Source organism: Equus caballus, chromosome 27, assembly GCF_041296265.1.
Source record: "Equus caballus isolate H_3958 breed thoroughbred chromosome 27, TB-T2T, whole genome shotgun sequence".
Taxonomy (NCBI): Eukaryota; Metazoa; Chordata; class Mammalia; order Perissodactyla; family Equidae; genus Equus; species Equus caballus.
Genome location: NC_091710.1, coordinates 20321952 through 20347967, shown reverse-complemented (window position 1 = coordinate 20347967; position 26016 = coordinate 20321952). Strand labels below are relative to the sequence as shown.

Genomic DNA, 26016 nt, shown 5'->3' with positions numbered 1-26016 from the left:
TTGTCTTTTTCCCTAAGCGATATTATCCTCAGTTCCTTGAAGCATTTTTGTATATTTGTTTTGGTAGCTTTACCCATTGTGATAACCTCCCCTGAGTGTTTTCCAGTTTAAAATTCTTGACCCAAACTGAATACAATCCAGAGGTGACCTTTATTTGGGGATTTTGATTAACGCAGCCTAAGGCTGTTAAGTCTAGCGTCTACAACACACAGTCGGTTATTAAACAGAAACTTTCAGTGTGGGCTTCACATCATTCCCATCTGGGGGAAAAGACTTTTATTAAACAAGTAATAAATATCCATGGTAGAGAAATTAGAAAAGCAAATAATTGAAAAGAAAAACATTTTAAAATAAAATTCATCTTATAAAAAAATACTTTTTAAACAAAATGAGTTACTTGATTTATGGTTTTGTGATGTGTCTCTCAACAATTTATCACAGAGAGTTTCATATGACAATAAAGTCCTATCTGCATCCCATTCTTAATAGGTAAAGAGCAGATACTTTATTTGTATTTGCCTAGTCATGACCCATTTTTTATTTTATAATTATTGAGATATAATTCACCTACCATACAATTTACCCATTTAGAATGTTCAATTCAATGGTTTCACAGATATGTCCAACTATCACCACAGTCGATTTTAAAACATTTTCATCACCTCAGAAAGAAACCGTATATCCTTTAGCTCTCGCCTCCTGTACCCCGCCCGACCTTCCATTTCAGTCCTAAGCAATCACTAATCTACTTTCCACCTTTATAGATTTCCTTATTGTTGACAGTCATATGAACAGATTCATATGTGGCTTAGTGTCTGGTTTATTTCACTTCGCATCTTCTTCAAGTGTCATCCATGATCAGTATGGCATTCCTTTTTATAGGTGAATAATATTCCATTGTATGGATATACCACATTTTGTTTATCCATTCATCTACTGATGGATATTTGGGTTGTTTTCGCTTTTTGGCTATTATGAATAATGCTGCTATGAGCATTCCTGTTCAAGTTTGTGTGTAGAGATAAGTTTTCATTTCTCATGGGTATGTATACCTAGGAATGAAATTACTTGGTCATATAGTAACTCTATATTTAATCATTTGAGGAACTGACAGTTTTTCCAAAGTGGGTGCACCATCACATTCTCACCAGCAGCGTATGAGGGTTCTAATTTCTCCACATCCTCAACAACAATTGTTATTATCTGACTTTTTGATTCTAGCCATCCTGTGGGTATTTAATTTTATCTCACTGTGGTTTTGATCTGTATTTTCCCCCCAATGTGGAGCATTTGTTCATGTGCTTATTGGTTATTTGCATATCTTCTTTGGAGGAATGGCTATTCAGATCTTTTGCCCATTTATTAATTGGGTTGCCTTTTTATTACTGAGTTTTGAGTTCTTTATATATTCATATACAAGTGCCTATGAGATACATGGTTTTAAATATTTTCTCCCATTCTGCCGATCGTGTTTTTACTTTCTTGATGATGTCATTTGAAGCACGAAAGTTGTTAATTTTGATGAAGTCTAATTTATCTGTTTTTTCTTTTGTTGCTAATGCTTTTGGTGTCATATCTAAGAATCCTGACAATTTACTCCTATGTATAGGTCAGCTCTTACATTTAGGTCTTTGACCCATTTTGAGTTAATTTTTTCAAATGCTGTGGTATGGGCCCAACTTCATTCTCTTGCATGTGGCTATCCAGCTGTCCCAATATCATTTGTTGAAATCTTTCCCCACTGAAAGGTCTTGGTACCCTTGTCAAAGACCAGTTGATCATAGATGTATGGGATGGCCCATTTTCGAAACTTGATTCTGTTTTACCAATACATTTGCTATCTTTCCCAACTGACAATTTAATAAGCATTCTTCTTATGTCTTCTTCATCCAAGTTGTTAATAGAAATGAGTAGAAGAGGCTCAAGGGCAGAGCCCTGCAACAATTCAGTGTCCTCCTTTTTTGGTTTACATTTGAACATTGGTCAGTACTCCTGGGAACAACCTGTCAACCAGGTGTGAATTCACAGAAATCTGCTATCTTCTAGTCCTCACTTCCTCATTAAGTTCCTAAGTGTATCACCACTTAAGTGTAAAATATCCTACTGAAATCAAGATAACATTACCCTAATAAGAAACTAACCATGCAGAGGTAAAAGAGTAAATTAATTATCATTTTTTCCTAAGTGTTCACATTCTGTTTAATAATCCTTTCTATAATTTCTGCAGGAAACTCACTCATCTGTATTTTTGGAATTAATCTTTTTCTATTTTATACTTTTTTGTCCACTTCTGCTTTCAATAATATATATGAAATTTTACTTATCTCCATGTGTTAATACTTAAATTTCTAGTTTATTACCTAGTGTCTATCTATTAGTACATAGATATCCGAGACCTTTAAGTACTATTCCAAATTCTATAACAGTAATTTTAACTCTAATCTTAATCCCCTCAATCCTATCCAAGTTTTTTTTGCCTCAATTTTTCCATTTAAAAACTGAAACTATTTTGCACTTATTCTATCACCTACAAGGTGATGGATTCAATTATGAAAATTACATTTTTAAACTGTGATACTCCTATAGAAAATATTGACATTTTATTCAAAATATGGATGATAAATTTAACTTTTATCTGCTAAGACAGTTGATGACAGGAAAAATATATGGTGGCATTTGGAGCCTAGAGGAAAATAAAATACCTTAGTAAATATACACAATTATTGAAATCTATTACTTGCTTTTCATATTAAGTATTAAACATTATTGGAAGCATTGAGAAAGTCAGTGGCCCTTGGAAATACATATTATTTCAATTCTTTTGTCCTTTAGTCTCACCTGAAAAGTGCATATACCAGGGTAGCAATCAAAGCGAAACTGACCACAACTGCCACAAGTACTTGGTCACTTACTCCTTCTATGACTGAATCATCATCCAGTTTCAAACTTTGAACTTCACCTTGATATGTGGCCATTCCAAGTCTAAAGATAAAGAAACAAGATGAAAGTTACAAATGACACAGTAAAAATGAAATATACCAATAAAAACAATATAAATATAACTGACTTCTAATATATTTAATTTTTTGTAGCGCCTACTTAAGGTAGGTTGCATTACAACTCCAGTAGGAATTGCCCCATTAATGAGTTCTTTAAAATTTGCCAGACATTATTTTGAGGAGTACAGAATTCTATTTCCTTTAAGAAAAACAATTACTGTAATTTATCATCCAGTCACATTTTTTTAAAACAAATTTTTTAAAAAAAATCCTTTCCTCTTCAAGCTTAGCTCCTTTAATTTTAAGAAAAAAAGACATTCCTCTTGCACAGCTGCTCTTTTCTTAGTCTTGAATACCAAATAAATTCTCCAAGTAAATCAGATCCCTCTCTCCCTCACAGCACTGAATGTGCGCATGGAACTGACCATGTACGGATAGGGGAGGAAGCATACTGTCTTCTTCCGTAAATATTCCCACATTACCTAGAGCAATGCCCTGTACACAGTAAGGCCTAACAAATATCCGTTTAAATAAGAGTGATTTCCCTTACTTATAGTGTTAGTAATTTGAAAAATAAAAGACATTGAGGCTATAGGACATTTATATCTACACTAAGACTACTTGAATTAATGGAAACTATTAGCCTCACCTGGGACTAAGCTCAGGTTATGGTTCAGAATTCTTTGAACTGCTGCAATACGGAATCACGCTGAGGCTGCATTTCCTTATGAAGAGAAAAGGGAGGATATGAAACTCTCCTTTCCATACTCTAAACTAGAGAAAAATGGCAATGCCCAATCTCTATAGGTTTGAGGGAAGACAGCCCAACCACACTGGTGTATGTGTGAATTACATAGGTAATTCATATTTTTTTCAGATGGCAAAACACTAAAGTTCAAAGTCTTATAAAACAACTCAAGGGAAATAAAGGAATAAAATACTCAATTACATATATCTGACTATTCATAATTAAAGTAAAATTCTGTATTTATGTAACTTACCTCACTGGAAAACGTTTTTATTCAATATCACCATTAATCAGGTGAATCTCTGTTAAGAGGAAACTTTGAGCTTGAAAGTCTAACACTTTTGAAAAGAATCTGAACTGACAGCTAGTAAGAAAATCACCTCTCCTGGAAGGAACTTAAGGAAACGAACAGATCAAAGGCAGCTTTCATCCACTTTATACATGGTAATAGCCTGATATATCAAGAACTTTCTAATGACAGGTTTCAAATCTCCATAATGAAGATGTACACCAGGAAACTCAGAGAAAGGGCTCTTAACTTCAGTATTTTCACTCAAAAGAACCATCAAATGACCTGCCAGCTGAAACTGAAGAGCGTCCAATAATCCAGGGGGGGCCACATAGTCAATTTCGATTTTTATTTTATCAGGTTTCTTCTTTTTAAATAAGAGATGCTATGGCTGTCAGAAGTCCTAAGGGCAGGGAGAGCTACTTGCACCTGCTCAAAGATAACCAAAATGTTATCCCGTGTCAAGATTCCCAGCCTCTAACTTCTGAAGCTAACTACTTCACAGTTGTGGGGACTTTCTCCTATGTATACATTGACAGAGTTTACTACTTGGTACTTTTTTTTTAAAAAATGGGTTACACTTGTTCCCATGTCCTTCTAGGTTTAATCAGTGGTAACGTGACTACATTCTACTGTACAAATTATATATATTCTACTGTATAAAAATATAGAGAGATGTTTGACTTCTACACAATTACACCCCGAAGATATTGCTTCATGCACAATTCCAAGAGCTCAGAGATCCACGATACTTTTAAGTGTGTCACGGCCCTATAATGTTATTTGCATCATTTTATAGCAGAAGTTCCCAATGTTGTTGAAATGAAGAGTTACTTTTTATTTCCATAAATTCTGGTGTTACCAAAGAAGGTGCTTGACCTGACGGGAAGAGGGAGAAGACAGTTGGTAAGCTTCTGAGAGGAACAGAGGTTGGCTGCATTCTCCCGTTGTCCGGAGCTCTCACAGGGAGAACTAACTACTAATGGTGTCTGGCCTACCAGGGGGCTTTAATAGTTCAACTTCTGCCAGTCATTTTTCTTATAATCGGAGTGAAAAAAGGAACTGTAGGAGCTAGAGGTTCAAAAATGAGGTATTCTAACACCTCCTCCATTTGGAAAGAGGCCGATATAAGATTACAGGCGATAAACAGTAAAAAGAAATACAATTTTCTACTTGAGGAGATGACCTAATACCTCAGTCCTGAAAATGAACTCCTAAGTCAACCTGAACTTCTGTTCTCCAACTTTTGTTTTTCGCAGTCCGGACTTGTCTAGAACGGAACAGCGCTGCTGACTTTGTCCAGGGGCACAGGGGCTCGGCTCGAACCGAGCGTTGCTGCGTGCCCATTAACAGCCCTCAGGGTAGCTCCAGCTCTGCTGCCACAACTGTGACCCCACTAAAGCTCTTAGGGCCTCTTATTTTCCGCAAAATGTAAAAGCTGGACTTGAGGATTTCTTAAGTTCCTCCCACCACGACATTTCTCTGATTCAGAGTCTTTTGGAATAGAAAAAACGTCAGGAAAGATAAATACCAAAGGTTAAAGTGGCTACAAGTGGGGAGCAGGACTGGGCGAGCCAGATCTTCACCTTTCCCAGGATACAGTTCTATAGTTTGAATTCTTTCCAAGTACATACAACTTTAACAATAAAAATAAAAGCCAGTGCCTGCTTCCTCCCTTGAGAGATGAAAATTAGGCCTCAGTGCTCAAAGATTTAAGAGGTCGTCTCCAGGCCATTCTTACCTACCCCCCTCGCCACACTCAGCTTCCTGAGGCCGCCTTCTAAAGATCTCAGCAAAGGGCACTGGGAGGCACCCACACGGACTACATCTCATTCCCCTGAGCAGTGCACAGGGACATTACATGTTGTAGGGGCCACTAAATGCTGCTTCCTTGAAACCGGGAGATGTTATTAGTCGATAGAACATGGTAGCTAATCTATTTCATGAGATCCATCAAATACGAAAAGAAGAGTTTCTAGTACTCTGTTTTTAACTATTAGAGATTTATACAAACAAAACACCATAGATCTTGGAAACTGTATGTTTTAATTGACAGAAGCCTAAAGAGGAACCAGTTTCTAGCTTTGGCTTTGTTACTGATTAGCTGGCCAAATCTTACCAAGGAATAGCTTAATATATCGAAGACGCATCAGCTTTGTAGTCAGACAACTGTGTACTTATGTAAAATCTGGGTCTCAGCTTCCTCATACATAAAAGACATAAAATTAATTTGAACCATATAAAACGGCCGCTTTTTTGGCAAAAGGAAAAAAAAGAGCCTTGTTTTGTGGAGTTTACGACATAATGAAGGTAAAGCATTTAGCATATTGCTTGGCCCATTATATGGGCTCTCAGTAAATGGGACCTATACTATTTTGATTACTATTATTAACAACCGTTAAGGAATCAGCAGAACCATGATAAGACTTAGCCATGCCTTCCCCATAGCTGCACTAGGTAGCCTCTCAAACTCTCTTTAATCATAGCTCTAAGTACGCATTCCCTAGGAACTCGAGAACATTGTCATGCAGGACACCACCATGTTTACCTGAATCTGATAAACAATTGTAGATGAGAACTAGCCTCCAACTAACCCGAGTATGGAGACAGCTAAGATAAGTTCCACTCATCTCTCTGGGCTTTTCCAAAGCTTTGAGAAAGGAAGGAGGGAAGGAGGGCGGAAGGCAGGGAGGAAAGGAGAAAAGAAGAGAGGAAAGAAGAAAGAAAAATAAGGGAAATATAGGAAATTCCATAACTTCAAAGAAGAAACTGAAGGTCTTTTTACACAAGCTCACGTAGAAACATGATGGCCACATGGTTTCAGCAGACAATTACTCACATCCAAGAAGCTTTTAATATAATTTCCTTCATCCAATGTAACTGGAGCTATAGGATGAAATCTCAATTAACACTGTCATATCCTGCACAAATGAATTGTAGATGAGCAGTCACACTTAAAAAGGCAGTTTAGGCTTAGACTTAGGTTTAGGCTTAGGAGGCTGGCCTGGTGGCGCAGCTGTCAAGTTCCCACGTTCCACTTCGGAGGCCTGGGGTTCCCCGGTTTGGATCGCAGATGTGGACATGGCACCGCTTAGCAAGCCATGCTGTGGTAGGGATCCCACAGATAAAGTGGAGGAAGATGGGCACAGATGTTAGCTCAGGGCCAGTCTTCCTTAGCAAAAAGGATTGGCAGCAGATGTTAGCTCAGGGCTAATCTTCCTCAAGAAAAAAAAAAAAAAGGCGGCTTAGGTCAATTGTGTCAAAGCCTTGAAAACCTGAGCAGCTGGAGTAAAAGTGCTCACTATCCCACAGTCCTCCAGAAAAGGCTAGCATCTTGTTGTCCTCCACATCCAAAGACAAGTTGCCCAGGAGCCGGGTTTACTTACTACCTTTACCTGTCTAACAAGGGTAATGATCACTTAAAGTGCTAGGGGTTCGACAGAAACAACTAGCATGGAATGTAGGAACTCTGGTTTGACCAAGATCCAGAGGCACCATTAGAAGAAAGAAGGGCAGGAGAGATACATATTTATCATTTCTAAAGGCTTCTCTGGCCTTGGTGTAGGGAAGAATGTTTAAAAGAAAGACCGTTGAAAGACTCGAGAAGACTTCGGGGTAAGATTTTTCAGATTCGCAAAATGATAAATCATTACGTGTGAACTGTCAACTGGTACTCTGTTATGCATCAGTGAAAACTCAACGCTGTCTTGGCAGTTCTGAACGCTCAATGACAAAACCTCCTCTTAATGGGAAAAGGGTGAGGGAGGGCTCCATGAACTGCAAACCAAAGACGTGTCCTGGGAAGTTACCTTTGCTGCACCCCAAATAAAAGTGTGGCATCATCTGGTAAAGTTATGCCTAACTATGACTCAACATTTCTCCTGGGACTTCAAGGCATGTATCCTAAAGAAACTTTTCCACGTTTGCACTAGTATCTAGGTATCAGTATGCTTATAGCGTTGTTCTTAGTAGCCCCAAACTGGAACAACAAAATGCTCATCAGCGGTACAATGGACACACTGTTAGTCATACAATAGAATACCAGACAGCAATGAAAAATACCTATAGATATACACAAATTTACTATTAATTCAAAGCTACATGATTCCACTCATAAAAGTCCAAAACCAGGCAAAGTAAAACTATGTTGTTTAGGCATGCATACATAAGAGGTAAAGCTATAAGAAAAAGAATCATCAACGTCGGTCTATGGAGGGAACTGTGCTCAGAAAGGAACACAAGGTGCGGGTGAAACTCCTGAGGTACCGGCAATGCTCTTTATTTTTATCTGGGTGTTTTATTATTAATGACTCTTTAAATATGTACGTTGTATGCACTTTTCTACATATGTTACATCTCATAAAAGTTTATTGGTAGTTCTGCAGAGATTCAGGCCTCTAATAGGTGAGAGCCCAAGAGGATCTACCTAGTCACTAGGAAGAGGCCAGCTCTCAGCTCGGCCCTAGGAGAAACAGGCCCTAGGAACCGTGGGGGTCCTCAAGGACGGGCGAACGGCGCCCACCGCTCCCCACTTTAAGGCTTTCGGGGGCCGAGGCTCCACGCGACCCAGAAGGGGCGGCAGGCTCTCCTCGCCGCCGGCCCAGCCCGCCCAGAACCACCGGGACGCCCTCCGCGTCGCCCTTCCACGTCTCCGGGGCAGTCTGGGCCCGAGCCGGGCGACTCCAGGCTTAGACCCCGGCTTCCAGAAGGAAGGCGGGGTCCTGGGGTCCGAGGCCGCAACTCCCCCGCCCCGAAGAGCCTCGGCAGCCCAGAGGCGACCCCCGGGCAGGCCGCGCACGCCTGAGCCCTCCCGGCGGCCCCCGCGAGCCGGAGCCGGGGGAGTGGCCGCCGCGTGCGGCGGCGGGGGTTGGGGGGGGCGCGTACCTCTCCACCGCAGAGGATACCTCGCCAACTCCCGGTGACTGAGAACAGAGATTATTTCCGGGGACGGCCCCCGCCACCCTCCCGGGCAACCACTAGCTGTCCCTTTCTACTGTGGAGCGCTGCACCGGCGCACGCGCACTGCCGGGCTTCCGCGAGGGCGCGTGCGCGTGCGCGTGCGCGTGCGCGCCGAGACGCAGCGGGGGCGGCGGGCGCGCGGCGGGAGGCCGGCCGGATCGTGCGCAGTGGCGCGGCGGCCGCCTCTGGCCGGCCGGCGCTCTCGGGGGGAGGGCCGTGAGGCCGGGGGCGGGGCGGCGGGCGCGCGCGGCGGGCGCGCGGTCCCGAGCGAAAGGAGAAGGAGGGGCGCGGGGGTGACGGTGCGGGAGCCTCAGGGAGCGCCGGACAAGCGTCGGCGCCCGGCCCGAGGAGGAGGTGGGCCAGAGGCCCCGTCAGCTGCCCGGACCCCCGACGCGGCCCAGCCCGAGCGGCAGCGGTTTCTGGCGAGGCGGCAGGCGCTGCCAGGCCGCAGCCGGGGAAGATGTTCAGCGTGGAGTCGGTGGAGCGGGTGGAGCTGTGCGAGAGCCTTCTCACTTGGGTATGTGGCGCGCGGCGGGTCGGGACCCCTCCCCCAGGCCGCCTTTCCGGGATCCCCCACGCCGGAGCGGGGGGCGAGCGCCCAGGGCGGCGGTGCCGTCACATCCGGGGCCTGGGCGGGCGGAGCCGGGGCGCGGGCCGCGTCCACCGGGGCGGGCCGGGGCGGCGGCCGCGGGGTCCCGGGGAACTGGCCGGGCTGCCGGGCCGGGGTGCGGGCGGCGCGGTGAGCGGCACGCAGTTGTGCGCGCCCGTCCCCCGCCCACGCCGCCGGCTGCGGCCCTCGGACCCGGTGGCGGCGGCCCTCGCCTTTGTTGTCACGCGCGCGGAGCCTGGAGCGGAGCCCCGGGAGGGGCCGGCGCTCCGGGGAGGAAGCGAGCAGCACTTTTCAGGGAGAGTAGGGAAAACGCGAGATGCGCTTGGGCGGTTAGAAAGCAAGCGGTGTGGAGATGCTCGTTAGAGGTGATGAAGGTAAAAATAAATCTGGAAGGTGTTTGGGAATCAGTAATGGAACTCGACATTTTGGGGCAACGTTGTGGGATCCTAATTTTAAGTTATTACGCGCTTATTAAAATTCTCACTTTTGGGAGTAAATATGTGTTCAATTCTCATGCCGACTACCGTACATTTGGCGGTGTCTTGAAGAGCTGAACATAAACCCTTGCTTGTGTGTTTCTCAAACTGTGATTCCAGTTTTTGGTGTGCGTGTGTAGAGGTCTGCAGAACCACAGGATAAACCTAGTGCTTCGTTAGGGAGCATTCGTTTTACTCATTGCTTAAAATGTAAAATATCATTTCTAGAATAAAACACTAATATATTTATGGAGGTGACTGCCGCATTTGTTTTAACGTCAAAGGTAAAACAGATGTCAGAAATTCTGTTAGCGGTGCCGTGGGTTACAAGTTCGGATCCTTGGAGTATTGACGTCACTCTTTGCGTGGGGCACTCCGGTGGAAAGGTTAGAGAAGCATTGCCTTAGGCTGGTTGTAACAAACGTAATGAAAATAGTTTGAGATTTTCATAATTTGGTTTATGTCACGAATCAAATTATGTTTTATGAAACTGTATATAATAATAGAGCTTCATATAGTCAGTAACTTTTATACTAGGGCATTCTTGGGATTTCAGATGGTTTCTAGCAATATGTAGTTAACATACAGGTTACGACTGTCATGGGTTCCAATTTCAGGCCGGGAGATGGGTTTCACTGCTGTATTTTAGAGGAGAGAAATTGGTAAGCTTCGTAAGGTGGCCAGGGTTTGACTGGGCAGGGGAGAGATAAAGGAAAGAATTACCACATTCTTTGATATTATGGAAGAAAAAGATGTGTCAGCGGTTGTAAATAGAAGATTGATGATCTTAAGATGTGTGTTTTTCAGTCTGTACAAGTAGTGCCTTCCTCAATTGTAGAAAAAGAGGCAAGAGGGCAAAGATGAGGAAGCTAATTGAATCTGAAGTGGGCCTCCTTTGTTTAAAGTCTAGAAAGATAAGTCATGGAAACAGAAGTGTATTTGAAGGGCGTCTGCAAAAAGATACTGCACTAATTTGAGTGAGGAATGCTGATAAAAGTGTAGAGGAAGAATCCTGGAGGGAAGTTTGAAGGAATACTAACAGAAGCACACAGTACAAGAGCATCTATTTAGAATCTACTAAAATGTCAGGAAAACAGATAATCCAGGTTATCAACTGTAGAGAGGTCAAGGAATATGGTGTCATAGAGAAGACTTTTTGAAATGTCACAGGAAGGCTCATCAAGAAAAATTTTGGAGAAGATAAGATTAGAGATTATCAGTGAGGAAACTGGTGGGGAGAATCCACAGGAAAATAATACAATTCTAAGATTTGGAAACAATTTAAAACATTGTACATTGAAATGTTTCAAATTAAACGAATTTGAATGCGAGGTTTGTTCTCATTTAGTTGTTATAAAACGCAAAATAAATGTCTGTGAAAAATGTTTGAGGTGGCTGAAAGTGTATGTTTAGTCTAGTAGCACCCCTCATATCTGGAGACCAGAGTAATGCTGAATACAATTCCAAAAGCACATGTAAGGGAAAAAATGTATGCAATACACTAAAAAAAAAAAAAAAAAGACTCCTATTTAGAATAACTTACTCTGTTTTACATAAACTTCTAGGCAACTTAGTTGTGTGGTTTCTTTGCATCCAGCAGGTTAGAAAGTAAGTGCAGCCCTAAGCAAAACAGACAGCTGTCAGTGACAGACCCAAGGACTGGAAGTTCAGTCTGGGTGAGTCAGATGTTGAGCTGACAGCCTGATACACTTCTAGAAGCCTCCATGTTCAGTAATTGAAGATCATAATTATGATCCTGAATATCAAATAAAAGGTTATTTTCACTATATGCCATCGAGTTTGAGGTAAGAGGTATATAGTATATTTTAGAAATTCCTCTACTAGATAGAAATGGTTAGAATAATAAAAGCTCAAGCGCTTAAAGAGTGACTGTTAGTCACTGATGTAGAATTCATTTCCGTGGAACATCTCATTGCCCCAAACGCTGGATAAATGGCTGTTTATCAGAGAGCTTACTAGCCCCAGGAACAAATGTTTCAAATTTTTGTTGAGGAATACTTATGAAAAGACAAAGTATCATCCTACAATGGAAAACATCTTAAGCTTAAATTCCAGATCAAAGTTTACCCAGCAAGCAAGTTCAGCAGGATGTGCTTGAGAATTTCCACTCTGCCTCCTCTCCCCGCCCTCTGTGTCAAAATGTATTCTTACCTGTTCGGAAAATCTGCCCTTCCTCTTACCCTTGTCAAGCCTAATTTCTTGAAATATACATGAAAAGATTGCTCTTCCCTATGTTTTAGAGACTGAAAAGCCAGAAGGAATGTGGAATGCTGTCAGTTAATGGCAGGAAGATAAGTGGGGAAGGATCATCACAGGGGCTTAGTGTGTCTCTTCTGGGAAACCCAGCAGCAGTAACATATCCTTATAATTTCTGTATTACTTCTTTAGCAGCCTATAAAATGCGTACCAGTATATGGAATTAGGGAGGGTATCATTTTTTTATGATATTGTGCTCCTCATTCCATTCTCTCTGCTCTGCCTAACTCCACTGTACCAACAATTTTTGTCTTCTAATGTAGGAATGAAAAAATCAGATGTACAAACGTTAAAGCACGTATTTTTTTTAAGGCTTGCATTTTCTTTTGTGTGTGTGTGTGTGTGAGGAAGATTGTCCTGAGCTAACATCTTGCCAGTCTTCCTCTGTTTTGTATGTGGAATACCACCACAGCATGGCTTGATGAGCAGTGGGTGGGTCCATGCCCAGGATCTGAACCCGTGAACCTGGGGCCACCGAAGTGGAGCACATGAACTTAACCACTATGCCACTGGCCTGGCCACACTTTTTTTTTTCAATCAAGGCTATGTATAACATGGTAGTTAAGAGTATAGGTTCCATGTTGCCAGAGGGGAAGGGAGTCCGGGGAGGGTGAAAAGTGTAAAGGGGCACATATGTATGGTGGCAGATAAAAACTAGACTATTGGTTGTGAATATGATGCAGTCTATATAGAAACTGAAATATAATAATGTACACCTGAAATTTACACAGTTATAAGCAATATGACCTCAAAATAATTTTTTTTGAAAAAAAAAAAAGAGTATAAGGGCTGGCCCTGTGGCCTGGTGGTTAAATTTGGCACACTCCACTTTGGCTGCCTGGGTTTGGTTCCCAGGCACAGACCTCACCACCCATCGGCAGTCATGCTGTGGCAGTGACCCACATACAAAATAGAGGAAGATTGGCATGGATGTTAGCTCAGGGCAAATCTTCCTCAGCAAAAATAAATAAAAAATTTTAAAAAGAATATGGGTTCTGAGATTAGACCACCTGGGTTCAAGTCCTTTTTTTTGTTTCCTCCTGTAAGTGATATTGAACAAAACTTCTGTGTTTTGATTGTGTTCAATTTAACACTCAGAATGGTTCTTATATGTTAGCATTGATCAGCATCATTGGAGGTCTCGTTAAAACACTCATTGCTGGGGCTGGCCCCGTGGCCGAGTGGTTAAGTTCGCGCGCTGCGCTGCAGGCGGCCCAGTGTTTCGTCGGTTCGAATCCTGGGCGCAGACATGGCACTGCTCGTCAGACCACGCTGAGGCAGCGTCCCACATGCCACAACTAGAGGAACCCAGAACGAAGAATACACAACTATGTACCAGGGCGCTTTGGGGAGAAAAAGGAAAAAATAAAATCTTTAAAAAAAAAAAAAAATAAAACACTCATTGCTAGGCCGCATGTCCAGAGTTTGTAGTTTAGTGAGTCTGGGCTGGGGCCTGAGATTCTGCATTTCCAGCAAGTTCCCAGGTCATGCTATTGTTGGTGGCCTGGGGACCACACTTTGAGAACCACTGCTCCAGAGCAGGGTTTGTTAACCTTAGCATTATTGACACTTGGGGTCTTTGTTGTAGGCAGTCCCCTGTGCGTTGTAGGACGTTTAATAGTAGCATCCCTGGTCTCTGCCTACTAGATGCCAGTAGCACCCACCTCGTTGTTACAACCAAAAATGTCTGGTAAGGAGCAAAATCACCCCTGGTTGAGAACCACTGCTCTAGAGTACTAGTTCCAGGTGATCTCATGCTTTACTCTTCTCGTGCTTTTGCGGGGGGAGGGAGAGGATTGGATGGTGTTAATAGAGCTGCTTGGAATTAAAAGAGGTTATGACCCTCCGGGTAGAATTTGATGCCATAATGCAGTTAGGTACAGTTATCTTTAAATTTTACTGTACTGCTATCCTGAAATATCCTGTAGATGTTAACTCAGAGTTTATGAGAACTGGTAGGTGATAGATTTCTTTTTAGAAATTAAAATATAATATACATACCATAAAATTCATTCTTTAAAGTGTACAGTTAGTGGTTTGTAGTATGATCAGAAGGTTGTGCAGCCAGCCATCACCACTGTCTAATTCCAAGAACATTTTCACCACCGCAAAAGGAAACTCCACAGGGATAGATTTTCTTTGGCATCTGCTTTACTTTTATCTCAAAGCAGAGGTGGACAGGGACTGACCCGCTGGTGCAGCAAAATGCGCACATTCCGCTTCGGTGCCCTGGGGTTCGCTGGTTTCGATCCTGGGTGCCGACATGGCACAACTTGGCAAGCCATGCTGTTGTAGGTGTCTCACATATAAAGTAGAGGAAGATGGGCATGGATGTAGGCTCAGGGCCAGTCTTCCTCAGCAAAAAGAAGAAGATTGGCAGCAGATGTTAGCTCAGGGCTAATCTTCCTCAAAAAAATAAAAAAAGCAGAGGTGGACATCTTGTAGCCCTCATGAGCTGCTATTTACCTCAAGAGCCAATACAGAGAAACTAATTGTTTGGAAGCCACCTTTTAAAAATCAAAATGAAAATAGTTGTTTTTTTTTAAGTCCTAAGAGAGAAATAGATAGTGCCTTACAACTAAATTACTTGCATTATTGAATTACCTGCTGTGTTGAGTTGTTTCTTCTGATTGGCCAAGGGCGGTTTTCTGATCTTTCATCTGTTATATTTGCTCCTGCTTCGGATCAGAGAGTTCTGAATGCCAAATCAGTGTCCCGATGCCTAAGAATTATTCAATGAACCTGTTAGAAATAGATTCCCAACCGCCTCCAGCTTCCCAGATGACTCTGATGTACACCCAAGTTGGGGAACCACTGCTTTAGACTTTTCAAAATACCTAATAGGGGTTCTTTTTCTCATTCGTTCTTTAAGGAACACACACCTCTCCGTAAGGTATTTTTCCCAGTCTATATTGAAAAACATTCTAAGAGAGGTAAAGTGGCACATCCAAGGTCAGGCAGCAAATTAGGAGCAAAGCTGGGGATAGGATTAGTTCATTACATTGAAAGCATATTCACTGAGGGCTTATTCTGTATCAGGCATTGTGCTAAGGTTAATGATAAAGAGAGAAATGAGATTATGGCCCACACTGCTGCCTCTTTTTCATTCTAAACAAACCTACAAGAAAGAGATTGATTTAGCACCTGTAATATGAAAGCAGATGCTTATTTCTTTGTAAACTACATCATTATCATATTACCGTTGAGGAGGCAACTGGAGGTAGTGTGGAGTAAAATTCAGTATCAGTGCCTGCAGATGATGTTTATTTGTTTTCTTTATTCATTTACTAATTATTTACTGAACTTCTGCCATGTATAAGGTTAGTGTCAGGAGGTGGCTGGGAAAGGGCCTCTTTTCATCACCTCTCTTACATAAATACCTAAGTAAAAACCTCCTGCTGTGCAATCTTTACGATAATTAGTCCCTTGGTTTCCACCACCATAGCCATCACCACCCACAAGACTCTCCTCTATAGAAAACACGTAGAAACTAACTGCACTTGTTAATAGTACTTTTTTTTTTTAAAGATTTTATTTTTTTTCCTTTTTCTCCCCAAAGCGCCCCGGTACATAGTTGTATATTCTTCGTTGTGGGTCCTTCCACTTGTGGCATGTGGGACGCTGCTTCAGCGTGGTCTGATGAGCAGTGCCATGTCCGCGCCCAGGACTTGAACCAACGAAACACTGGGCCGCCTGCAGCGGAGTGCGTGAACTTAACCACTCGGCTACGGGGCCAGCCCCCAATAGTACTTTTTTTTTTAAGATTGGGAGATGATAAGGTACAGAGAAGTGGATGCTCACCCGCTGTTAGTAAATCGCTATAGCATTTATTAAGGGCAGTTTGGCAATATTTATCAAAAACCTTAAAATGTGCATATACTTTGACTCAGCAGTTTTACTTCTAGGATTATACCCCAAAAAATAAACATGTGTGTTGACAAATGGTTACCCGAGTGTTATTTCCACTGTTTCCATTGTCACTACCTAGCGTGGCCTCGTCTGCGTTCGTATATAAACCTGCTGGACTAGGCCTCCCTGCCTCCCCTCCGGTCTTGTCTTCGTCCTGCAGCCAGTGTGATCCTTACACAGCGCAGTTCTCACGGCCTCGCTCTCCTACTGACACTCCTTTGCCGCCTCCTCAGTGCTCTTAGGATAAAGTCCTGACATGGCTCATGAGGTTATGCTCGGTAATCCTTCCTCTTTAACCCTATCTTTCACTGTTTTACGCTTTTCCCTCTTACATCTCTTCCTCTGATGCCCATCCCAAACTGCCTTTCATTCCTAGGTTGCACCACACTCTCACTTCTAATCTTTGTGCTTGCTATTTACATTTCCTATAAAACTCTTTCATTTTACTAACCATTAAACTGTGTGAGAACATGACTTGCATCTGTCTATTCTCAGTGATTTATTTCCTTCTAAGTCCTGGTTGCACTACTGGGTATAATCATTTTAGCTGTATTATCTTACTCATAGAAATAATTTCTGCTGTTTCTTGGCCACATCATGTTGACCAGTACTAAGTTAGTTCTAATAATTCAGAAATACATTTAAAATCAAAATGAGTGCATATCTAACCTAATTGTAGTAACTGTGACTTCTGCGTCAGTATAAAGATATTTTGGCTCTAAGTAAAAGCATTCTCAACCTGGCCAGGCTTAAACAAGAAACTTATCTCACATAATAGGAGGCCTCAAGTTTTCTTAATTCTGTGGCTCAATTTTGGCCTCAAGGACCTAGTTGTTTGTATCCCTCTTCTTTGTCATCAAGTGCAATGGCCTCATCCTAAGAGTAATTCCCTTAATGGTCGTAAGATGACTCCTGGTGGCATTTGAGGCAGCGCATTTACTCCCATCAAGAAGAGATTGGGGTTTTTTTCCCTAGAAGCTCAAGTAAGCATCCCCTTGCATCTCTTTGTTCCAAATTGTGTTTGCCCTGTGCATCCCTGAGTCAGTCACTGGTGGAGAGGATCAGAGTACCATGACTTTCTGTGGTGACAGTCAAGAAATAATGTACAGCTGAAATCTCACATTGATGTAAACTATTATGAACTCTATTTTTAAAAAAAAGTACTATGACTTTCTTAGATTGGTCATCTGTGAGGAGAACGGATGCTGGAAAGTCACCCAGGGTCCACCACAATTTCTCTTTTACCGAAGGGAAAAAATTAAATAATAACCTATAGGAAATTTCCCATAAGGGAAAAAATTTCCAACCGTTCTGCTTTTTAAACTTTGTTCCAGCTCCCAAGATGAGGTAATCACAAAAACAAGCCTGAGAAATCTTCTGTGTAGTTAACCATGGAATCTTCTCCCCTCTCCCCCCGCCCCCGCTTTTATTTTTTTTTTTCAGATCCAGACATTTAATGTGGATGCATCATGCCAGACCGTGGAAGATTTAACGAATGGGGTTGTGATGGCCCAGGTTCTTCAAAAGATGTAAGAATAGATTACTTTATTGTCTTGTATGTTCTTATACATGGATATTTATTAGATTGAAAACATGGACAAAAAAATAAAAGTGCTTACATGAACCTTGTGTTGCCTATGGAATAAGAACGGTAAGCAGCAGCTGTAATTTTGATGGCACGTACTTGTTTAGGTACAGATTGACTGGCTGCAAGTTTAAGTATAGCTGTATTATTGTAGTGTGCCAGTGGTTTTAGCAGAATTATTTGTTGTGTTTTTCATCATAACTTGGTAGAAATTTACATGTTAATGACCCTATTTTACCACTGTAGTAGAATGTAAGAGGTTTACTCCCGTTTTCTTTAGGATTCTGCTCAAATGTTGTATCAGTAAGGCCTTCCCTGGTCGCCCATATAAAATAAGCAGCAACCATTCTCCTGGGCTACTCTGTATCCCTTTTAACCTTTTGTGTTCTTCTCCGAAGTATTAATACCATCTGATATACCATATATTTGCTTGTTTATTTATCTGCTGCTTCCCCCTCCCAGCCTTCCACAAACATGCACAAACATAATGTAAGCTCCACACAGAGGCTGGGAATTTGTTTTGTTCACTGTTGCATATTAGCACCTAGGGCAATGCCTGGTGTTGGGTTGAACAGTATGAAAATGCCCTTCTTTGTAGGTCAAAACCAGTCAAATAACAGCAGTTTCTCATGGTTCAGTCTGCATCAAGAGTGCTTATATTTACTGAATGACTAAAGCAATGAAATATTTGTTTGGGATATATAGAGCATACGTGATCCTTTCCTTCTAACTACTTTGAAAACATAATGGTTATAAAATTGATTCTGTATGGCTGTCTTCAACTTTTGACCTAGAAATTGTTCAAATAAAGAATTACCTGTGACTTTAAGAGGTCATTAGGTGTGACATGATTTGGGGATACTGTTGTCTTTTGAAGCCCTGATCATCTGTCAGCCTGATGATGCTAAAAGATTTGCATGTGACTAGCTGTGGTTTGCTGCGGTTCTGTTGAGAATCATGTCATCGTTCAATTAAGTCTTGAGGCTGCTCACCCTGCAGTGAGTTGTGTAGGGTTGCCCGTCTGGGAAGCAGCTCAGTTGCCTGCATTTCAGAGAATCCATGCACCTGAGGACTGGGGACTCGTGCTTGAAAACTATAGCTTGCTGTTGCTTTCTTCTGTGACGGACATGACACATCTCTCCACATATACAGGCACACAGACTTTTTGATGGAGTTCGAGAGGGCTCGTTTGAAACCTGACCAGCCCTGGTTCTAGCAGTCTAAGAAGAGTGATCTTGTGATTTTCATGGTCACCTCTGAGTGGTGCCCAAATAATTTTTAGCCTTTGAATGGTCTAGAGAGCTTCACCTAAGTCCTTTTTTTCTTTTTCTTTTTGATGAGGAACATTGACCCTGAGCTAACATTTGTTGCCCAACTTTTTTTTTTCCTCCCCAAAGCCCCAGTACATAGTTATATATCCTAGTTGTAGGTCATTCTAGTTCTGTGTGGGATGCCACGACAGCATGGCTCGAGTGATATATAGGGCTGTGCCCAGGATCCGAAGCAGTGAACCCCAGGCTGCTGAAGGGAGCACACAAACTCAAACACTACGCCACCAGGCTGGCCCCTCGGGTTTTTTTTTTTTTTACCACTGTCAGATCAGTACTTCCTATCTTTCTATCTTACTCCCTCTGGTACCAGGTTTCCACTAATTCTTCAATTCTCTAATGCCAGTGGAATCTCAGCACTGTCCTTCACCTTCCCCTCTCTTTCTTTCCTCTTATTCAGCTGAAATTCCATAGTCAATCATAATCACTCCTCATTTTTGGCTCCTCTGCGCCTCTCTCATTACTTTGTGTTTGTTTGGCAAAACCACCACTCTGGTTAAATCTGATGTCCTTTCAGTTCTGCTTCTCACTTATACAGCTGAATCTAGCTGGAAAAAAACACAAGTATGCTGAGGAATCTTATTGAAATTTATCACTGTGAAACCACACGTGTTACCTTATGGAATCCCACAGCCAAACTGTACTTCCCCAGTCCTTTCACTCTTCTAGATGACTATCTCACACTTCTCTCTTCAGACCTCCAGTATCGCCTACCCGCTCTCACTCATCTGCTCACTGTACAAAGTAGGATACATCCTACTTCTGAGAAAGTTGAAACAAGTAAAAGAGAATTTCCGTAGAATCCCGTGACTACTTTTACCCACTTCCAGCATCAGTTTGGCTTTGCCTTGCTGCCTTTTACTGCATACAAGCTGTGGGGTGGGAGGAAAGGTCCCGTCTTAAAATCAGTACCTGCACTTTGTATATTGGATCCCATTGCCTTTCACCTACTGAAATCATCACTTTACCAATTCTCCCCTCTTTCCTACATGGTCAGTTTTCCCTTCTTTACTGGATCATATCCATTAGCATGCAAACAAAGTGTTATTTCTTTTCTCCTTAAAAATACTTATTGTGAGGGAGCCAGCCTGGTGGCGTAGTGGTTAGGTTCACACGTTCTGCTTCAGCAACCCGGGGTTTTGGGGTTCAGATCCTTGGTCTGGACCTATGCACCACTTGGCAAGCCATGCGGTGGCAGCTGTTCCCCGTATAAAGTAGAGGGAGATGGACACAGATGTTGGCTTAGGGCCAGTCTTCCTCAGCAAAAAGAGGAGGATTGGCAGCAGATGTTAGCTCAGGGTAAATGTTCCTCAAAAAAATAAATTTTTTTTCTTAAAGTACTTATTGTGGGGCTGGCCCAGTGTTGTAGTGGTTATGTTTGTTTGTTCCACTTTGGTGGCCTGGGGTTCACGGGTTCAGATCCTGGGCATGGACCTTTACCACTCATCAAGCCGTGCTCTGGTGGAACCCACATGCAAAATAGAGGAAGATTGGCACAGATGTTAGCTCAGTGACGATCTTCCTCAAGGAGCAGGAGGAAGATTGGCAACAGACGTTAGCTCAGAGCCAATCTTCCTCACCAAAAAAAAGAAAGAGAGAAAGGAATACTTATTATGATCTCTTTTCTGTCAGTCATTATTTTATTTCATTTCTCCTCCCCTTTGCAGCAAGACTTCTTTAAAGAATAGTCTATACCCAACTGTCAGGGATTCCTCTCCTCCTGCTCTCGTAAATCCACTTCAGTCAGGGTTTTCCCCACCATTATATTAAAACTGCCCTTATTAGGCCACCAGTTATCTGTACATTGCTGATACTAATGTGGACCTTATCTGGACGTGGAGCAGCATTTGAAGGACGCGGGCTCATCTGCTTACTTCCCTGTAACGGTTTTTAGAATTTGGCTTCCAGAGTACTGTTGGCCTCCACGTGTCTCTCCTCTCTTGCTGGATGATCTGCGTCTCCTTTGCTGGTTTTTTCTTTTTTCTCCTACTTCCTGATGACGCTGGAGTGCTTAAGGACTCGGGCCTTGTTCCTCTTCTCTTTCCTGTTTGCTCTCACTCCCTTGATGATTTCATCTAGTCTCATGGGTTTAAATATCATTCGTGTTGTAATGACTCCCGTGAATCTTTCCTCTGAGCTCAGACTTGTCTGATTGTCTCCTTTACATTTCCAGTCGGGTCTATTAGACACCTCAGAGTTATCATATCTAAGCAAAACTCCCTGTCTTCTATCCCAAACCCACTCAGTCAAAAGTCTTCTTATTTCACTTGTTGGCATTTCTTGCCTTCCAGTTGTTCATACCGTAGAGCCTTTCTTTCTTTTTATCCCCATCCCACATCCAACCTGTCAGGAAATCCTGATAACTATACTTTAAAAATATATCTTAATCTACCCTTCAGATCTAACTTCCACTGTACAGAAAAATACAGAGGCGAGAGGAACAAGTTAAATGAAGTCAGGAGGAAACAATTAGGCAAATCCAGAAAGTGGGCTATTTTACAGCCTGCTTGACCTAGTCTCCTCAAGGCAATGTCATGAGTAAAAAGGAAGGGGGTGGACTGTTCTAGACTAAAGAGCCTAAAGAGATAGAGACAGGCAGACACTACCCAAATGCGTTGCATGGCTCTTGGAAATCTTGCCGTATGCGACAACACGGATGAACCTGGAAGACTTTTATGCTGAGTGAAATAAGCCAGTCACAGAAGGACAAATACTGCATCATTCTGCTTACAGGAAGTGTCTAAAATGATCAAATGCGTAGAAACAGAGAACAGAATGCTGGGAGTTGGGGGAAGTGGGCAGTTGCTGTTCAGGTATAAAGTTTCAGTTATGTAAGATGAATAAGTTCTAGAGATCTGCTGTATGACATTGTGCCTGTACTGTACTGTGCACTTAAAAATTAGACATTGTTGAGAGGGTAGATCGCACGTTGTGTTCTTACCACGATTTCAAAAACAAATGCAATGTATAATTCTTCTTGGATCTTGTTTGAACAACCAACTATAAAAGACATTTAGAGAATAATGGAGGAAATTTGAATATTGACAGTATTAGATGGTATTTTGGGAGTATTTCTGTATTAGGTGTAGTATGAGAACATGAGAATACATTCTCATGTTATACAGGAAAGTGCCTTACTTATTAGAGATGTATAGTGGAGTTTTTAGGAGTAAAACATAAAAAAGAAAAAAACCCAAATAATATGGAGCAAATATGGCAGAATGTTAAATCTCTGTGATTGGCATATGGTTGCTTGCCATAATATTCTCCTTCTCTGTATGTTTGAAAAAGTTTACTACCTTTACTGCTACCACATTGGTCTGGCCGTTGTCATCTCTTACCTATATCTCGTTAATAATTTCCTGACTAGTTTCTGTGTTTCTGCACTTGCCTGCCCACAGTCTAATGTGAATCCAGCAGCCAGAGTGATTTTTTAGTGTCACATTTTCTGCTTAGAACCCTATGTTTGTGCCCCATTTCACTCAGTGTAAAAGCCACAGTACTCACAATAGTGTATAAGATCCTAAATATCTGGAACACTTGTTACCACTCTGACCTCATTTACTGTAGTGTTCTTTCCCCCACAGGCTCCCATGCTCATCCTCAGGCGTATCAGGCTTCTCTTGCCATGGGGCTCTTGCATGGCCTTTCTCTCTATCCTGAATGTTTATCAATCAGATATCCACATAGCACTTTTCCTTCCCACCTCACAGCCCTCACTGAGATTGTCAGTTTCTCGGTGTAGCCCACCCTGACCACCTGTTTAATATTGCCACCGCCCTTACACTCCAGATCGCTTTGTCCTGCTCTGTAGTAGGTGTTCTGGAAATATTTGTTGAATCTGTGAATATGGAATTGTAAGTTTTGACTGAAATTAAAAGAAAGCAGCTTTTATCTTCTTTTATCCTTTGTCTCCAAGAAGAGTTTACCACTATGTTATTTTCCATCAGCTATTTCCCTGACACCAACTAGGTGTCCTACAGTTCAGTTCTGACACTAACTTCCTAAGTTAAACCCCGCAAGTTAAGGTTAAAGTCCTTCAATTTTGACACTACCTGTAGTTGACGCAGACTCCACAAGTTAAGGCCTCGGTCCCAGAAGACTGTCTTCGCTTCAGACACCAGGTAGACAAGTGTCTCCTACAGTTCTGCCCAGTCAGCCACAAATTCAAGAATTCCCATGAACCCCCTCAGGTTTGATAATTTGCGTAAATAACCAAAACTCAGGAAAGCGCTATCCTATGATAACATTTTTTTTTTTTTTTTTTTAAAGATTGGCACCTGAGCTAACATCCGTTGCCAGTCTTCTTTTTTCTTTCTTTCTTTCTTCTTCTTCTCCCCAAAGTCCCACAGTACACAGTTGTATATTCTAGTTGCAGGTCTTTCTAGTTATACTATGTGGGATGTAGCCTCAGCATGGCCTGACGAGTGGTGCCATGTCCACTCCCAGGATCCGAATCAGAGACCCTGGGCTGCCGAAGCGGAGCATGTGAACTTAACCACTTGGCTGTGGGGCCAGCCTCCTGATGACAGTTTTATTAAAAATAATACAACTCAGAAACAGCCAAATGAAAGTGATAAAAAGGATGAGGTATGGAGTTAGGGCAGTGCAGAGCGTCCATGCCCTCTCCAGATGTGTTACCCTCCCAGCACATTGACGTGTTTACCAACCCGGAACCTCCTCACACCCTGTTGTGAAGGATTTTTATTTGGGATTTCATTACATAAGGCATGATTGAAATCATTAGCCATGTGCTTGAACTCAATCTGAGTCCCTTGCTGGAGGTCAGGGGATGGAGCTGAAAGTTCCAACCGTCTAATCACATTGATTCCTCTGGGACCAGCCCATCCTGAAGCTATCTAGGAGTCCCACAATAAATCACCTTATTAGCGTAAACTCAGGTGTGGTCTGAAAGGGCTCATTATGCATTACAAAAGACACTCCTATTAGGAAATTCAAAGGGTTTTAGGAGTTCAGTGCCAGGAACCATACACAAGACCAAATGTATATATGACAACCATGTATTAATTGAAAGAGTAAGATCAGAAGTAGTGAGTTATGCCTGTAAAGTGACATTAATTTTTGTTTTCAAAGTTCAGGAAAGAGGGAAAAAGAAAATAGATGAGACCAAAGGAGGTAAAATGAAGGTCAGGCTGTGGACAATGGTGGAATGCCTCTTAAATGGATACTTTTCCTTTTATGGTACTCTCCCCGCGTAGCCTGTTCTTGGTTTGGAGCCTGCCCCTTATGTGCCTGGATTGCTTATTTTGACACAATAGAGGTTAAGCATAATTTGCTGTATTTTTGTTGTCATTATGGATGTGAAATTTAATTAGAGCTAACTCTCCAATACAGATTTAGTGGCAGGGGGACCAAAATGAGTGTTTTAGCTAATTAAAGACTGTTAGAAAATAGATCTAAGAATCAGTATAGCTATAAAAAATACTAGAGTTTGCTAATAAAAATCCATGTTACGGAATGGAATGGATTCAAAGTACAGTGTTTATTTTAGACCCCATCTTAATTTGGGGAAGTTCAATAAGAATATTACAATGCTTAAATAGTTTTAGCAGTAGAAATAAAATGTAATTTTTCGGTTTCTGTGAAAGGAACTGACTGTAAGCAGACAGTGTATTCCAGGAATTAAGAATTAAAATTAGGGGCTGGCCCCATGGCCAAGTGATTAAGTTCGAGCGCTCTGCTTTGGCACCCCAGAGTTTGCCGGTTCGGATCCTGGGCACAGACCTACACACCACCTGTCAAGCCATGGTGTGGCATGCATCCCACATATAAAGTAGAAGAAGATGGGCAGGAATGTTAGCTCAGGGCCAGTCTTCATCAGCAAAAAGAAGAAGGTTGGTGGCAGATGTTAGCTCAGGGCTAATCTTCAAAGAAAAAAAAAGAAGAAATGGTTTGTATGTTTCGTGGTGGTTTTTTTTTTCTTAATAGGAGTCAGGACATAATAAGAAGCTAAAGATAGCTTCTTCCTCTAGCTTCTTACTCATGAAGAACACTCAGTAAGATTATCAATTGTTATTTACATATCTGTACAGAACTATAATCTATTAAGATTTTGGAGAAAGTTAACCTTTGTGTTGTTTGATCCTAGCCTGAGAGCATTATTTTAAGGGCTACTTAGAAGACATTGCTGATTAGGACGTAGACATCTTTGGAGCTTCCGCCAGCCACCGGGTGACTTCCCTGATCCACCGAGGCAGTGCATGCATGTTGGGGTTACCTTTACCTTTTCTATAAGTTGGACCAAAACATCTGCTTAAATTCTTGGATTTGTACCATTCCTTCAAATAAAGTAATTTAGTACCCCCGCCAAGAAAGAAAACATTGCTGAAATTGTAAACTACTTATAGAAACATTATGGCTAGATGCCTGCATATTGAGTCAAAGTTTGTTACTTGGAAAAGTCATATTGAATATGAGAAGGCTGTAGACTACTGTTCTTGCTATGTTCTGCCCAAGTAGGAGATTGAAGCTTATTAAATAAAAGTGCCATCACTTTCCCAGTGTATTTCAGTCCACAGGTATTTATTGAGAACCTGCTATGTGTCAGACATGAGGTAATGGGCAGTACAGTAGTAAATGAGAACAAACATCTTCCCTTAATGCATACAGAGTATGGTGAGCTATGTTGATCTTTGTCTCTTTGTGACCTAGATTACTGAGCATGGAGGAGTTCATTAGCCACAGGACCTTGGTCTTGTTTGCTAAAACTAGTGCTTTGTTGAATTCTACTGATATTTTTTTAACAAAAATGATTGTACTGTCAACTCTGTCCCTTAACTATTTGTTTGAACTTGGGAACATTACTTAATTTCTGA

General features: G+C 41.9%; 2 protein-coding genes across 8 annotated transcripts in view; one reads left to right on the top strand and one right to left on the bottom strand.

Moving 5' to 3' along the window:
- The window catches only part of RNF170 (ring finger protein 170), a 30773-nt gene extending 21148 nt beyond the window's left edge, over positions 1-9625 (bottom strand). Inside the window, exons 1-3 of one of the 6 annotated variants that reach the window (XM_070253337.1) lie at positions 9509-9625; positions 3649-3723; positions 2839-2982 (exon numbers count right to left, since the gene is read on the bottom strand). In XM_070253337.1, the coding sequence (XP_070109438.1) occupies positions 2839-2975 (137 nt within the window). In that variant the 5' untranslated portion in view covers positions 2976-2982; positions 3649-3723; positions 9509-9625. Of the gene's footprint in view, positions 1-2838; positions 2983-3648; positions 3724-8920; positions 9200-9508 lie in introns of those variants that run through there. The other 5 variants (XM_070253340.1, XM_023630760.2, XM_070253338.1 and 2 more) reach the window with 5 other exon arrangements.
- HOOK3 (hook microtubule tethering protein 3) overlaps positions 9082-26016 on the top strand; it is a 106672-nt gene continuing 89737 nt past the window's right edge. Inside the window, exons 1-2 of one of the 2 annotated variants that reach the window (XM_023630758.2) lie at positions 9082-9512; positions 17711-17796. In XM_023630758.2, coding sequence (XP_023486526.1) covers positions 9456-9512; positions 17711-17796 — 143 coding nt within the window. In that variant the 5' untranslated portion in view covers positions 9082-9455. The other variant, XM_070253336.1, reaches the window with a different exon arrangement.